Genomic DNA, 16,664 nt, shown 5'->3' with positions numbered 1-16,664 from the left:
CCAAATAAACTCTATTTCTAATCTTAGAACCTTCGGGAATCTTTGTAAAGAGCATTACAAAGAGCAGTGCTGTTGAACATGATGGAAGAATCCAAGTTGGAGACCAGATTATAGCAGTAAGTAACACATTTAATAATAGCTTTGTTTATTTTCATGGTTGAGAAATGCGTTCTTCTAGTTTACTCAGTTTTGAGAACTACGGTTAGCTCCATACCAATTTGTCTGCTTTGGTGATTTGAGGCTGTCATTACAATTACCCATTTTATTATTGTGTGGAAGTAAGGGTATTGGATAGAGGCTTTACTGATCTTAATCAACCTTTAGGGCGGAACTTATGTCTTGAATAATTTCTGATATATCTGATTTCTGATTGTAATGAATTTGTTACATTAATATCATACTTATACTTTAATTACAGATGCTCCAAAGGTAAAGATCAGATATCATAATGTTTACTGTACTTGAATCTGAATTTGTGATGTGTGCATTTTCTTTTACATCAGAATGACACTGTTTCGTTGGTTCCATGACCAGGGCTCCTTTTAGCTCTTGGAATATACAAGAATAAAATAAATAGATTCAGTTCCTCTTTATTAGATCGAGTCCATCATTGTTGTTATAGGAACATTAGTATGTTTTGAGCATATGGCTGTTCAAGGTAGTGTACAAAAGAATCCAACTTTCAGTTCAGTGGAAACTGGACCACCCTCACTACTCCTCAGAACACAAATCAAAGAGACTCCACACCAAGGACTTCCCGGTCAGATAAGTTTAGGGAAAACTTCATGTGATGTGGTCTCTTAGGGATTCACACGTGGAAAACTTGCAGACTCTTGAGAAGTTCTACAATAGAGGGACATTTAACTCTTTTAGTTGAGTGTTTCCTAAACTTCTGTAGTCATGGATTCTTTCTTTCCTTAGTCATATATCAATATTCTTTGGAAGACATTTTGAAAGATGTTGATTTATCTTAATATGTATTTCTTTATGCTTAGTTAAGTCTCTGTTGTTCCCTTGGGATCTTAATAATAGGAAGAAAGAAGAATGTTAAAATAGAAGAGTCATGCTCATAGCAGCATCATTCACAATAGCTAAGACAAAGATGCAAAATGTGGTGTATACATACAATGGAATATTATTTAGTCTTATAAAAAAGGAAATTTTGTCTCATCCTACAGCATGGATAAACCTTTAGGACATTTTGCTGAGTGAAATAATCCAGTCACAAAAAAGACAAATACTGTATGTTTCCACTTACGTAAGTTATCTAAAGTAGTCAAACACCTAGAAGCAGAAAGTAGAATGGTTGTTGTGAGGGGCTGGGGAGAGGGAGAAAGGGGGAGCTGTTGTTTAATGAGTATAGAGTTTCAGTTTTGCAAGATGATATGTTTTAGAGATCTGTTGTACAACAATGTGAATATACTTGACACCACCAAACTGTATACTTAAATATGGTTCAGATGGTAAATTTTATGTTTTCTACTACAATTAAAAAAAAAGAGATGTCCTTCATCTCTGCCCTTTGCTTCTACATTTCAACTCCCTGAGTCTTCTTGGGCTTAGTTATAAAAACTCCTAACTGCACCTGTTAACCTCTTAAAATCTACTCTAAAGATCACGTTGTACTTACTGTCTAAACTGGCTATATCCTGGAAATGAGCTTTCATCACAGTATCTCCATTTTAACATACAATGAAAATTAACTACTTTACTTTTTTTATTTTGGAGGAAAGGGAGGGAGAGAGAGTGAATAGATACAGACTCTAAATCCATGTCTGATACTGAATTAAAAGATGAAAACATAGCTAATGTACTCTTTTTTCCCCTAAACTATATGTTTTAATCCATTAGAAAGCTTTTTAAAGAATAAGCTTTATTGAAATATAATTCACATAATATACAATTCACCTATTTAAAGTGTAGTTTTTAATATATTCACAATTGTGCATCCCTTGTCACAATCAATTTTAGAACTTTTTCATTATCCTGAAAAGAAACCTCATACCCATTAGCAGTCACTCCCTAATTCCCCCATCCTCTCAGTCTACTTTCTGTCTCTATAGATTTGTCTATTCTGGACGTTTCATGTAAATGGAATATGTGGTCCTTTGTGATTACTTTCTTTTGCTCAGCATGCTATTTTCAAGATTTATTTATGTTGTAGCATGTATCAATTCATTTCTTTTTATTGCTGAATATTATTCCATTGTATGGGTATACCACATTTTATTTATCCATTTGGTTGTTTCCACTTTTTGGCTATTATGGATAATGCTGCTATGAATATTGATGTACAAGTTTTCATGTGAATGTATGTATTTTCATTTCTCTTGGGTATATACTTACAAGTGGAGTTGCTGGATTATATGATAACTGTATATTTAGCTGTTTAGCAGACTTCTTTTACCTACAAAATTGGGATAAGGAAACTTCCCTTGTATGATTTTTAGGAAAACCAAATGAGTAATTTATGTAAAATATCTACTATAATATTTGGCACATAAGCCAAATTAATTAAGCAGATATTTATTGAGGGCCTGAAATGATTACACATTTGAAAGAGTTTCACAATAGCTTCCCTCCAAACTTGACATTATTTTCATTCTTACATAAGTGGAACTTTACATATAATTTTGCTTAGGCAAGGTCAGTGATAAAGGAAATTGTCGACTCGAAAGTGGAAGCACTCTTCTTCTCAAGTGTTCTCTTGCTTTCAGTAAACTCACTTGTCTTCACTGTCATCAGTGTTGTGATTTTTAATTTTTAGCAACATTCTTTTCAAAGTTAGAAGCACCTCAAACTCTTCGGGAACATTTTGCAATGCTTTTGATCATACGTTAATTTTGTGCAAAAATATCACCATCTTGTGGACTTTTGAGATATTGGTAGTAAAGATCTTCACACTGGTTGCATTTTCACAACTGTAATTTTTCTCTGTTTTTTCCATTTTTATTTTGGCAGCACCTTTTTGGAGCTATATTCTGTTTCTGTTTTGTAATTGTTGAGGTGGTGAGAAGATTAAGAAATTATTTCTTACTGTTTTGAGGAAGTATTATTTTATAACATTACCACTATTTTGTTATAAGATTCATGTTTTACAAATTGTGCTCTGTTGACCCCTAAGATTTCACTATAGACATTACAGGGACAGGGGATAGAGCAAATGGTTCCATTTTTTTCCACTTTATATACTGGTATTCTATATAAGAATTATTTGATGAGAGGACTCTGGTTTTTTTTAAAGTTGATCAAACTCATCATTAGATAAAATGATATACTCATTCCTTTTGGATTGATACACAGAGATTCTGGCTAAAAGCAGCATGAAATTATGATTGAATAGAAAATTATTAAACGAGCATGGAAATAAGGAACGGTGTCAAATGTTACCTTTGATGTTCTGTGTTAATAGGCTCAGGGTCTCTCTTAAACATGTAGGTCCAGGCTGTGTTGGAGGGGTTAGCTGGCTAGATTGAGTGTGCTAAGAGCTGGAGTTTTTGAGTTGTTCCAACTAATATTTCTCCCCTATAATTATTCCTATTAATTGTAGTGTCTGCACTGCACCTTATAAGGATGTTGGCTCTCTCCTTGAGATAACGTGTAGGCAGTTTGCTGCCACTGCACCCAGTTCCACTGAACTCTTTTCTGTAGTACCATTGAGTCTGAAGCCACCTCTTAACTGTCTTCCTGTGGTGTGAGGGACCAGAGCTGTCCAGGGCACTGATTTAGGCTCCAGTGACCTTGTCTCCTATGTGTGACAGGTGTAATTATATTGAACAGAAACTGCTCCTACGAAGGCTTGGGTTTTCATGTTTATTAATCACTCCTCCACTCTATTAAAAATAATGCCAGCTTCTGAGTATCTTCCCAGTACAAAATGCCATGCATTATAATTTTGAGGAAGTAAGTACCATTATTCCCATATTATAGATGAAGATACTGAGAAATGTGAACCGAAGTCTAGCTTTAAAAGCCCATGATTATTTCATTATAGCAATTTCTTCTGTGCTAGGACCATCTTTGACATTTGGGTAAGGAATATATTTTTAAATTCAGGTCATCAAGTTTTGAAAATAAAGGAAAGATTTTTTTTCAACATATTTGAACTTTATTTGCTATTAATTAGACAAAATCATACACATTTGATTTTTTTTAGAGTTTTTAAACACTTAAGCAATGAAAATCTATTACAGATGAAAACTTACAACCTAGGTTCTGTGCATTTTAAGAATTTTTATGGAATCTCAGAGTTGAGATTTTTCTCCTTTTCTTAAATACCCCAAGAGTAAATAGCATGTTCATTCATTTTAGACTAACTTTTTGTCTTTGAGGTTTAAAGAATATAAAATTTGAACATAGTTAAAAAAAATCTTCTCATAGAAACCACTACTAATATTTTATGGTTTAAAATTTTAGAAAATTTTATCTGTATTTGAATAGGATCATATTATATTTGTTTATACCTTTTTATTTTACTTTTTACTTAAAAATATACCTGGGAGGCGTAGTCATATCAGCACATATAAATCCATTGTAATGTATTTAAGCAAGCCTTACTCATGGACATTTACATATTCTTTAGAGTTGTTTGCTACTACAAACAACTATTAGATACCAGTTTATATGTCTTTTATGGACTAAGCCTTGAAACATTTGATTTTGCTGTAATGGTAGTATTTAGATTTGAGTTTTACTTATTTTATTACTTGGCACTAGAACTTATATGCCACTATTTTCTTAATTTGAATTTTAAATCTGATTAATTTCTTGGTCAGCTAGAGCATTTTGGGTAAACTTTATATAGAAAGAGAACATGTTAGTGGCCCTTCCAAAACTTTTCTGTCTGAGAACCTCTTCTGTTGCCTTTGATAGTTTTGCTGGGGACGACAGAGACATTGCACAAGGAGGACATTGGGGGCATAATCCTGAACAACTTTTAAAGTTTTGTCATCGACTGCCCCCTTTAGGCAAGTTCCATGATTTATGTGATTCTCAGAGAATAAAATGTCCTATGAGCAATCAAAATCATCAAACACAGCCCCAATTTAGTAATTAAGAACTTCCCATCCTAAGTCATACTCTAATTTCAAACTACACCCTGGCCTAGCAGAAGCCTGCTGTGGACTGATGGCTTCTCAGGGATGGAGCCTGTACTCTCCAGTCTGTCCTTCCCTACTTGGCTTTTCTTTTCCTCCCTCACCTTCTTATTGTGGTTTCTGACCCTGCTACTATAAAAGGTGAGAGAAGGGAGAAAAGGAAGGGCGATAAGACCTTTCTTCCTTGACTGGTACTACTGTAAGATGGCTTTGTGCTGAGTAAGCCTGGCAGATGTTTAAAACTGTCTCTTAGGGTTCCTTCTTGGGGTCTTGGGGGATCCTAATGGAGATATTTGACTTAACTTGCCATGACAGATGGTAGATTTTTCATCAGACTGACTCTTCTTCTCTTTGACCCCTGGTTTCCAAATGGTCTGCTCTGTAGAGTCTCTCTTTCGGGTACCATCATTCCCTAGTACCCCTAGGGAATACCTTCTGGGTAGGCTTCAAAATGACTTCATCCTGGCTTTCTCATGTGTCTAGCCTTCTTCTGATCTATGCTCAAAGTCAGGTTGTTGAGCAATTCCCAACGTAACAGCAATTTCCCTTGCTCCACTGTCAAAGCAACTAAACAGCCTCTCCCTTATCCTCCCAGGGGAGTTAGACACAATCCACTGCATCCTCCTCAAGTACAGGTGCCACAACTCTTCTGACTTGAGGTCAAGAGCGAAACATCTTAGTGTGGATGGGGTAGGGACTTACAGCACTCTTTTCTCTTCTCCTCTTAAATTTTTCCTAACCTTTAACAGCCTAGCCCTTTATGCCCTAATTGTGTACGAACTGTAGTTCTTGACCATTTAGTTTAAAATGTCTGCATTGTGACTGCTCTCTCACAACTCACTTTGGTATAGGATATAAATAATCATAGCCTCTTTACTGTAATTTCCATTTTCACTTACATTACAGAGTGTAAAACTCTTGGTTCATAATTTCTTTACCACAAATTCTCTGGATAATCTGCTCACCCTGTTGTCTAGATGCTGGTAGATATTTTTTTCTTTTGATCTTTGAAATCTAAGAATTTTACCAGCATATGTCCAAGTGTTAGGGGTTTTTTTTCATTTATTTTCTGGTTTTTCATGTACCTCTTTGATTTGTAGACTCAGTAAGTTTCCCTACCTCCTAATCATTTCTTTATTTTTTTCCTCATTCTCTTCTCCTTGTAATTCTTCTCACAATTATGTTAGATGTCCTAGATCAGCTTTGTGTCTTCAGTCTTATTCCTCCAATCATTCTAGATTTATACTTTTCCTCTAAAATATGGGAAAATTGCATGTTTCTATCTTCCATTTCCTGACTTTATTTTTGTGGTATTTAAAATCCTGCTGACTGCCTTCATTATAACAGTTTCCTTTCTCTTTTTTGGTAGATCTTTGTATCTTTGTAGCTGTAATCCCTATTTCCATAAATACAATGAAATACGTATCCCTTTGAAGGGAAGTTTCAGTTTTTTCCTGTTCACTGCAGTAACAGTTTCCTAGGAAGGTGTTTGTACTGATGCTTTGGTGCAAGCACCTTCTTTAGGACTGTGGTATTTTATTCCATGTCTTGTAACCTTTGGTCACACTCAGTAAGAACTATGCTTGTACAAATGGGAGTTGAGATGGGTTCCAATGAAGATTGTGTAGGTTTTTTCCAGAAGATAAGATGATTCAGGAATTGACAATGCAAGAAGGAAGGGAAAAGTTTAAATTTACTCAGCTTCAATTGATTCATTTGTAGATTAATAGAATAGAAAGAAGACCAGTACATCACAATGGGGAGTGTTGCCCTTGTGTGCTGAGAGATTGTGTGTTCGTTGGAGTTGTGTGTGTATGCTTCTCTGTGCAGAGTGTGATTTCATTACACATGTGCGATTCTGTGTTGCTGCATGCTCCCAGCTTGGTGTGATCTCTAGCACTTGGTGTATTTCTTGGAATCACTGATTCGGATCCACATGTGCTATCTGACTGCCTCCTTTTAATGGGAGGCTGTTGGATTTTTACTGAAGTGTTTTCTCACAGACCAGAAAAGCTATTCCCTCGCATATAGGGATTCAGCTGGGCTACCTTCAATCTGGTCAGTTCCAGACCGTTCCTAGTAGAAGTTCCTTCAAGTTACTGGTGTATGGGGACTTGGATTCTTCCTTGGTTTGCAGTTTCATTGCAGTATTTCCTCTCTTATTATATTATATTTTTATTAGTTTTTCCAAAAGGAAATCAACAGGGTGGAGATAGGAGGAAAGAGGAGAGAGTTAGATGCCCGTGTTCAAGTTGCCATCTAGGTCCAAAGTGTCACACAAGATTTAAGGAACCTGCAAAGTGTAAGCTTATCATCTGGATTAGTGGTCTCTAGATTTTTTATTCAATATCTCCACCAGTAAAAAAAAAAGTTACTCCTTCCTACCTCCTTTCTTTCCTCATCTGTATATACTCATATACAATGTATATTGTTTGATGTATGTATTATATATATTTTATATATAATTAATATATACTTTATGTGTGCATATATGTATAAATAAAACAAATTAGATTTTAAGATATGTTTACTTAGAAGTTTTATAATATTCTTCCAGAAACCTCTGCAGTAAGGGTACTTCATTTTAGAGACCACTAATCTGGGTCTTATTGTTATTCTCATTCATTTAGTAAATATTTGAGCACCTAATATGGCCAGCACTGTATTTAGAAAAGCATGACACCTACACAGCCATTTTATAGGCATTTCACAATTCAAAAGGAATGTCGATGACTTTGAATTTCAACATTAAATTTATTGTTCCACTTTTCAAAACTCTTTTCAATGTGATTTTATGGATTTTAAAAAATAAGGTGTTATAATCTACATTTATTTATTCCAAAAGGTAATTTGCTTTGACATATCTTTGACATATGTGCCAACAGCTCTGTATTCCCATTTGGGGTAAATATCTACTGTGCACACAGCACTGGATTTTGGTGACACAGCCTGTCCTTTAGGAGCACGTACGGTCATGTGCTGCACAGTGAAATTTCACTCAGCTACTAACTGTATATATGATGGTGGTCCTCTAAGATTATTATATAGCTTTGGTGTGTAACAGGCTATACCATCTAGATTTGTGTAATTACATTCTGTGATATTCACGCAACGATGAAATCACCTAAAGAGCATTTTCAGAATGTATCCCAGGTGTTAAGCAAGCTATGACTATAGTTATAGACTAAATAATGACAGAAAATGTAAAATTAAAATTCTGATAAATGCTATGAAGGAGAAATGGTAACACAGGGCTTTAACTAGAGTCAAGGACATCAAGATAGCTTAATTGTGGAAGTAGCTATTGAACTGAGATCGAAAGCAATTATAGGTCTTTGCTGAGTGAACAGATGAGAAAGGGCATGGGCTGGAGCGGGCTGTCCAGAGAGTCTTGGCTGAGGGAACAGCACTTGCAGAGAACTCCTGGCTGAAGGGAACACTGCAGGTCAGAAGAATGGAAATGAGCCCTCTGGGGCTGGAGGGCACAGTAATAGGCAGCATTATGCAGGATAAGGTTGCTAATGGGAGGAGGGAATAGTTGACACAGGCCATTCTAAGCCATTTGACAGTTCAGAGCATTGTCCTAAGGAATGTTCTGTGCAAGGCAGGTTTGGGATGATATGGTCATACCTGTAGTTTGGAAAGATCACAGGGGCATTTTCAAATATTTTGTCATTTGTGAACTAGAAAAAGGGAAAATCACATAAAGTTTTTGAAGAGACAAAGAAATATCGTTTTGTCATCTTTCTTTTTTTTTTTGAAGCCAGTATAAATATAATTTTGGAATATGTCAGCACTCTGAGTAACCACTTTCATCCCTGTCTTCTATACCTTTATATCCTGCATAGTACTGATTTTCAAGCTTGACTGTACATAAGGATTGTCTGAGGAATAATATAAAAGAATATTTTAAAAAGCATAGAACTCTGAACCCCACCCTAGAGCTGTTGGCTCATAATTTCTAGAAATGAGACCCTATAATCTATACTAAACATCACAAAACCCTCCTGAGTGACTCTAGTGCTTCTAAGCTGGTGCCGGTCCCCAAACAGGTGTTAGGGGATTATTGCCATTCCCCAGTTAGGGGAATAGGCATTCCCCATTCTTTTCACACCAACAAGCAGTGAATACGCATTTTGTGACTTGGTGGTACAAATATCCATATATTTTCTTTATCACAGGTGGATGGCACAAACCTTCAGGGTTTTACCAATCAACAAGCAGTGGAGGTGTTGCGACACACAGGACAGACTGTGCACCTGACGCTGATGAGGAGAGGAACGAAGCAGGAAGCCGAGCTCACGTCACGGGAGGATGTCACAAAGGACGCGATTTTGTCTCCTGTTAATGCCAGTTTAAGCAAAGGTAATGCTGGGTTAATCTGGTTTCCAGTTAGATTCTTACATCATTTAGATTTTTTTCTAATTCTGAAATTATTTAAGAATGGTTTTTACCCTTCCCTATTCATTATGAATTAATAATAAAAGTAAAAATGTGAAGATAAACAAAAAGGAATTTGAAGAAAGTTGGGATTAACTGGAAGAAGCTATGTGTCCATTAACAATAGAAAGGTTTCAAATAAAGCAGATTTCTTTCTACCCTATTCGTTTGGTCACTATTTCTCAGTCAGAAACATACGCAGTCATTTACCTTTCTCTCTGCCTTCTTTTTGGGTGTCATTGGTATGCCATGTTTTCTCTTTAGGAGGGCCCAGTTCTGCCTGGATTATTTGTGTGAGCCCCTTGATTTCTCTAAATGCCCAGCCTTTCCTCGAAAGAATGGACTTTAATTCCACATTTAGAAATTCCCAAGTTGTTTGTCATTCATAAGCTGTTTGTACATGAGTCTCTCACAATACAGAAATCCCCATGGACCTCACTGGTGTAAGGGTTTATTGGTCAGGCTGTTGGCTTGAAAATGCTGTTTCATTTCTCAAACCATTGACGGTTCTGGTATTCCTGCCATATACTACTTTTTGCAGTACTAGGAGACAAGGAAGCAACTCTCAGGAGAAATTTATTACTTCTTTGTCCCATTAACAGGAGAACTTTCCTTTAAGGACATATGATTATAGAAGAGTTTACCTACTAACAACAAACTCTCATCTAGGGGTTCAAATAAGTGCACTGGAGTTAGAAGAATTCAAGTGCTTGATTATTTTAAAGACATAATTAGTAATTCTTATCTTTAAGAAAATTATGAAAAAGAAGAAGATCCTCTATCGTTGAGGAGAAATGCCAACATATTACCAATTGAAGAAGAAGGTAAACATCTGGAGCCAGGTGATTATGTTCTTTCTTTTTTTTTTTTTTTAGAGAAATGATTCTTATAAATGTGATTAAGCCTCTATGGATACATTGTAAATTACCAAAAAATATCTTTCAAAAAGATGCTTGTAAATCCTTATTTATAGATGTGATTAATTGCTCTAGTAGATTAGAATGGTTCATTTGTATCTGACATATTTTCTTGCTGAGTCAGTCTTTTCTTTCTTTTACGTTTTTTAACCAAAAGGTTTTAGGGCTCAATCAGTTACATACGTGGTTTTATTTCAGTCCCCTTGTTTCTGTACACACAACATGTCTCGAGCTTATTGAGAAAGCAATGATAAAATTGTCAAGTATTTTTAAAATAAACACAAGAGAATCTTTAAAGCATAAGCTCTTAAGAATGAAACTATTCAATTTTGGGAGGCTTTTTCTTCTCAATTTTTCCAGAGTTCTAAATTTTAATATTGGGAAGTTTGTTTGGAAAGGAATTGTACAGAGAAATTATTAAACTTTTCTGAGATCTTTCACAATAAACCTAGAATCCATTCAGCTGTTTAAAATTTTTTTGATCAGCATTGTTTTAATATATAATTATGCAGAATGTTACTGCCTTCTTGTTTGGCTGGGGGCTGTGTGCCTCCCTTACCTGTCAGAGAGCTATAGGTATTTTGGTAACTTAAATCCACTGAATAATGGATTGATCTTCCTTCATGCAAATTCTGCCCTTTACTAAATAATTATATTGAAGCTTTGTAGTTCTTTAAACTATCTACTCCTTCATTATTAAAGTTTTTTTCCTGGTGCTGACGTACTTTTATTATTTTAAAGGATTATTTGTGTTTGATATTTGATATCCCAGGAGTGAGATATCTAGGATTCACAGGTGTTAATTGTGTTCTTCCATTTTTACACTAAGTGAAGACATTATTTAGGATAAAGTGATTATCAAGAGTAGCAGGAAAGGATAAAAATATTTCAAAGCATGAAACTTGAGATAGTAAGTGGGGTTGGGTGTGAGGGATCATCTTGAAGGCTCAGACCATCCATTTTGCTTTGGTGAATGTGCGTCTGTGTGTGGGAGAATGGGTGGGAGAGGCTCGAGACTTAGAATCAGGAGTCCCAACTTCTTTTTCTAACGAAATAAACAGGAAAAACTTGTAAATGATTCTGATGCATCTGCACTAGTGTCGGTCATCAGAGAGGGGATAAGATCTCTCTGCCTCTTCCATAGAAATTTGACTGACTGTGAGTCTGGACAAATCATTTGACTTCTCAGTAGGCTCAGAAGACTGGACTTGATGAGTTTCTAAATATGTCTGAAATCTAGTATTGGGGTGGTTGGGAGAGGGGGAGAACAAGGGTTGTGTGACTGTAGGTTGGTTGTATGAATACAAATTTCAGACTGCTTTTAGCAGCAGCTTACAGATTCCCCACTTTCTCCATTCAAACTCCCACCTTACTTGGATCAGTGCCCATCTCTGTAAACACAACAGAATGAGAGAAAGGGACTATGGGAGGAGGTAGGACTCTGAGCTGACCCTCCTCTTTCTCGCCTCATCAGGTTGGAAGTTTTCCTGTAATCGGTGTTCACCGCTGTGTAGTTAATCCCTCTCTGGACTGAATCTAATTTGGAAGAGAAAACACTTATTTTAGGGGGCTAGTTTCCAAATTTTTTTTAAATTATAGCTTATTGTTTCCAATTTCTCAAGGAGAATTATATTATTAAATTTAATTAAATTATTAAAATATGTAGGGAAATAATAACTCGTGTATTGGGTGAAGACTCAGACTTAGTATAGCAGCCAGGTTCTGATCACAGTGTCCCTGGTACAGAATGTTAAGATACGGAGATTTTTGCAGTTTGTCACTAACTTAGTTGTGTTGACCATTTCAGGGTATCCGTTGCTGTCAGCTGAGAGAGAGGAAATAGAAGATGCACAACAACAGGAAGCTGCCCTGCTGGCAAAGTGGCAAAGGATTATGGGAATTAATTATGAAATAGTGGTAGGTTAGCTTACGCTCCCTAACTGGTAACTGTATTTGAGCAGGAAGTTCATGGCGGTAATAAAGATGACCATCATGAAGAGTCCTAGAGAAGTAGCAAATGCCCAGGACTTTTTTCTGAAGACCTAAATGTGTTGATTCAGGTATTAAAAAATTAAGATTGGAAAAAGTTGGATAGTAACCGAGGAACTGAAATAAATGGGTTGGAAGTTTTAGAACTCGTAATTCATCAATGTTTTACTGTTCCTGGCAATAGTCTATATTATATAGACACAAGGAAGGGTTTTTCTGATTCTTAAACCTGGGATTTATAGAAAGAATTGAAATACAATGACAGAATTTCCTTAAAAGAGAAATCATCATGACCTATGGACAAAATTGTAAAAGGATTTTTTCTCACTCTCTCTGTTTATCACTCTTATGCATTTACTTTCCCTAAGAGGTTTCATTCTGTATGCTTTTTTCATATCACTTATGCCGTAGTGAATGTTTTATGAACAGTTTGCATACCTAGTATAGAATTGAATTTAGGATCTGCTATCCTAAAAAGAAAATTAACAAAAGTGACACAAATTATCAATCCTTAGATGTGTCAGTTGGCAAATCTCAGGGATTTCAAAAGGAAAAATAAAATACTTGGTTAGGTGAGAAATTTTCATATTGCTTACAATATTCTAGTAACTCTAGAAGAGAGAAGCAACAACAGATGTCATATAATAATAGTAGCTAGCTTTTATTGAGCACTTTGTGCCAAGCAGTATTCTTAGTGTTTCATTTAATCCTCATGACCATGATCTTTTTTTTGAGCCCTCAAAGTGATTAACAGTCAAATTAAGAAGTGAGTAAGTACAGCTGTTGTTACCATGTTAAATTGAGTCAAGGAAAAGTATAATAAAGTCCAGCTTGACTGTGGTTAGTTTACCATGAAAAGAAAGGTGGAGGATTCCGTCTGTGGGGCAGCGTTAACATGGCTGGCATGCTTAACTGAGAGTGCACTTCTTCAGGTGGTAACTGAATAGTGAAGGGAACCTTTTGACTGGCCACTTTGTCACAAAGGTCAGTCCTGAGACTGAACTTTTTACTACCCTTTGTGTATATCATCTCTTGGTGGCACCCCCAAGTCATCTGTCAAGGGCAGAAATGTGTTGTAAGAAAGAAAAAAACAAGCTGTTTATTGCCCTCATCAAACAAAAGTAAATAAGACATAGATCTGACTTTAAGTTGTGTGTGATGTAGTTATACAGCATAAATGTAATCATAGGAGGAGTGGTGTAGCAGAGAGCATTGATGGGCGTCATCAGTGAGGACCTGGAGGACTGCTCAGAGGAAGTGAGAGCCAGAGTGTTAAGAAATGAGAAGGATTTTATTTAGCATTAGATTTCAAAGTTGGGTGATGTAGCTTCTGATAATGACCCTGCATATACTATCATCAAGATTGGAAAGATCTTTTTTAATTAAACCGTGTTTTTCTCAGTCCCTCTATCCCTCAGTTTCCTTAGCTGTCAATAAGGTGGATGAAGTAGATCATCTTTAGTCTACCTTCTGATTTTAACATTCTGATGATTGGATGCTTTGTGAAAATTTCTTAAGGTTCTTCATTATTTAGTGTAACAGTAGGAAATAGGAAGTTCATTCTCCTGTTTTAAGCTTGATTCACTTTTAAAGACCAGTGTTGTCCCTAGATACAGCATAAGGTCAGGAGTGTGGGCTCTGTGTTCAGACTGCTTAGGTTCAAAGCTCTTTTCTAGCTGTGTGACTCCGGTTAAGGTAACCTCTCCAAATCTCATTTCCCTAATTTGGGAAACAAGGAGGGAAAGTGTGCCTATTTATGAGAAGCACGACATAAGCTGTGGAATGGGTTAGACAGTCCCGGGCACCTAGCAAGTGCTAACTGTGCTGTTGTTTGAGCTCAGGCGTGTGATTGTATCCGTGGTAGTTCTGACTACCCTCCGTCTGTTATCAGCATCCGTAGGCGCCGAAGAATGCCTTGGGTGCTTGCAGCTGGCTGCTTCCTTTTGGTTAGTGTTGGTTCATGAAACCAATGGATCTCAATACTCCCTCAAAGACAAAGCTTTGTATCTTTGTAATAAGCTTTTTTGAAGCTTCTGTGAGAAAGTTGACCTTTTTGGATAAACATAAAACGTATAAATGGGAAGAAAAAAACGAATGAAAGAATATTAGAGTTGTGACCATGTTTCTCCTTTCAGGTGGCCCATGTGAGCAAGTTCAGTGAGAACAGTGGGTTGGGGATAAGTCTGGAAGCAACAGTGGGACATCATTTTATCCGATCTGTTCTACCAGAAGGTCCTGTTGGCCACAGTGGGAAGCTTTTCAGTGGAGATGAGCTATTGGAAGTAAGGAGCTATGCCATTTTCCCCTCCTTAACTAAAGTTCTGAAAAGGCTGTGGGAGGCTTCATGTGGTGAATAAGTAAGTTCTTATTTTAAATTTCCTCTCCAAAGGGTACTTGAGAGAGAGAGACAAATAAAAGCAGAAATTTCAAATCTGTATGTATATAGATCTTCAGACCTAATTCCATGCTGAAGAGGCTTTTTTTTTTGTCCAGAGAACTATAAAAACTTTATTTAAGAATTATAAAACATTTATTTGATTTTTAGAATAGGTAATACATTCACGTGTTTCAAAATCACAAAGAATGCAAAGATATGCAGTGACGAGTCTCTTTCCTGTCCCAGTCCACCCAGTTCTCTCACCTTTAAGTGGGTAACTACTGTTATATTTGGTTCTCTGCAACCTTCCAGATGTTTTAATGACTAAATAAGAAAATTTGAATATATTCTTCTCCCTCACATGTAAAAACATGCTAGCGTATGATCTGTGCCGTTTTCCATTTTGATTTCTTCACTTAATGATATAAATGTCAATTTTTAAAATAACCTGCTTTTCCCTTCATCCTTTGGAAATGTTCTTATTGATTCTCCCTTCCAAACTACTACACTGGCGTGTGAAACATGGATGAGAGCTAGTGATTTTTCTGTGAGTGCTCTAGAAGGTCCAGTTCCAAAAGAGCTCTAAACTTTCACGTAAATTGTTTCAGAGTCCTACTACAGCTCTGACTCTAGTTCTGAGCACAGCAGAACTACGGTAATCACCAGAGTCAAATTTATATTTAATAAAAAATTGTTTTCAAAAGAGTATTTGTGTTATGAAATGTTCCTTCTTAGATGACTTATCTTTTTGGACAGGTGAATGGCATAACTTTGCTTGGGGAAAATCACCAAGATGTGGTGAATATTTTAAAAGAACTGCCTATAGAAGTGACAATGGTGTGCTGTCGTCGAACTGTGCCACCCACCACCCAGTCCGAATTGGATAGCCTGGACTTATGTGATATTGAACTAATAGAAAAGGTATCAGATTTGTGCATTTGAGACTAATCTGAATATATAATGGAAAGGCTGGATGACGTTTACAGTGGTTTTAAAGGCTTTTTTCTTTTGTCTGATACCTGACTCCCTCACTTAGGCCACGTTGTAGGGCAGAGCTTGGGGTCACACAGACCTGGGTTTGCAGCAGCCTTGGCACTCACTAGCTGTGTGGCCTTGGGCGAGTCACTTCACCTTTCTGAATCGCAGCTTTCTCTTCTGCAAAATGTGAGTCATGATGTCTGTCTCAGAGGGTTGCTCTGTAGGTTAAATAAGGTAATGGAATGATAATAGATATTATTGTACACTGTGTGCTTATGTGATTTCACAATATCCCTCTGAAATAGACACTCATTGTCCCCATTTACAGAAGAGAAAATTTAAGTATGTAAATAGTGAGTATATAGGACATATGTGGTAAAAGATACTTTTGTGTAATGTACCCAGCTTAGTGCCTGGCACACACTTATTGCTCAGTGAGTGGCTAAAATATGAATGGACGCATCATTTGTGTGTATAGGTCTTATTTTCACACTATATATACTTTGAAAATGTCAGAAATTTGAGCTCACAATACTGCATGTCAGGTGATACTCTGTGACATCCAGAAACTCCCATTTTCCTGTTTGCTTATTCTTTTCTATTCAGATCAAAATATCATGAAATAGAGCTTGTCAGCTTCTCTGAGGACTCTTAAGAGATCTCAAAAGTTAAGATTTGGACTTCACGTAATTTGCAGTCTAATCAAATTTCATTTAAGGTGTAATGAGAGATGATGTTAGAATTTTATTTACATTATACTGAAGGCATCAGTACAATGGAATAATTTTGAAAACTTGGAAGAATAAAGTGCATAGTTTAATATTTGCATGGATGATTAGAATAGGGTAGAATAAGAATGATAATTCC

General features: G+C 36.3%; 1 protein-coding gene across 11 annotated transcripts in view; it reads left to right on the top strand.

The window, feature by feature from the left end:
• Positions 1-16,664, top strand: part of MPDZ (multiple PDZ domain crumbs cell polarity complex component) — a 130,235-nt gene that overhangs the window by 33,275 nt on the left and 80,296 nt on the right. For all 11 annotated transcript variants that reach the window (XR_006889085.1, XM_046664552.1, XM_046664558.1 and 8 more), the window contains 6 exons: positions 28-116; positions 9,278-9,461; positions 10,289-10,378; positions 12,261-12,370; positions 14,578-14,724; positions 15,576-15,740. Coding sequence is in view for 10 of the 11 variants with exons in the window: in XM_046664552.1 (XP_046520508.1) it covers positions 28-116; positions 9,278-9,461; positions 10,289-10,378; positions 12,261-12,370; positions 14,578-14,724; positions 15,576-15,740 (785 nt within the window). In the remaining variant the exon portion in view is untranslated. The remainder of the gene's footprint in view (positions 1-27; positions 117-9,277; positions 9,462-10,288; positions 10,379-12,260; positions 12,371-14,577; positions 14,725-15,575; positions 15,741-16,664) is intronic.

Source organism: Equus quagga, chromosome 6, assembly GCF_021613505.1.
Source record: "Equus quagga isolate Etosha38 chromosome 6, UCLA_HA_Equagga_1.0, whole genome shotgun sequence".
NCBI classification, from domain to species: domain Eukaryota; kingdom Metazoa; phylum Chordata; class Mammalia; order Perissodactyla; family Equidae; genus Equus; species Equus quagga.
Note: the sequence above shows the minus strand (reverse complement) of the source record. Positions and strands in the feature narration are given on the sequence as shown.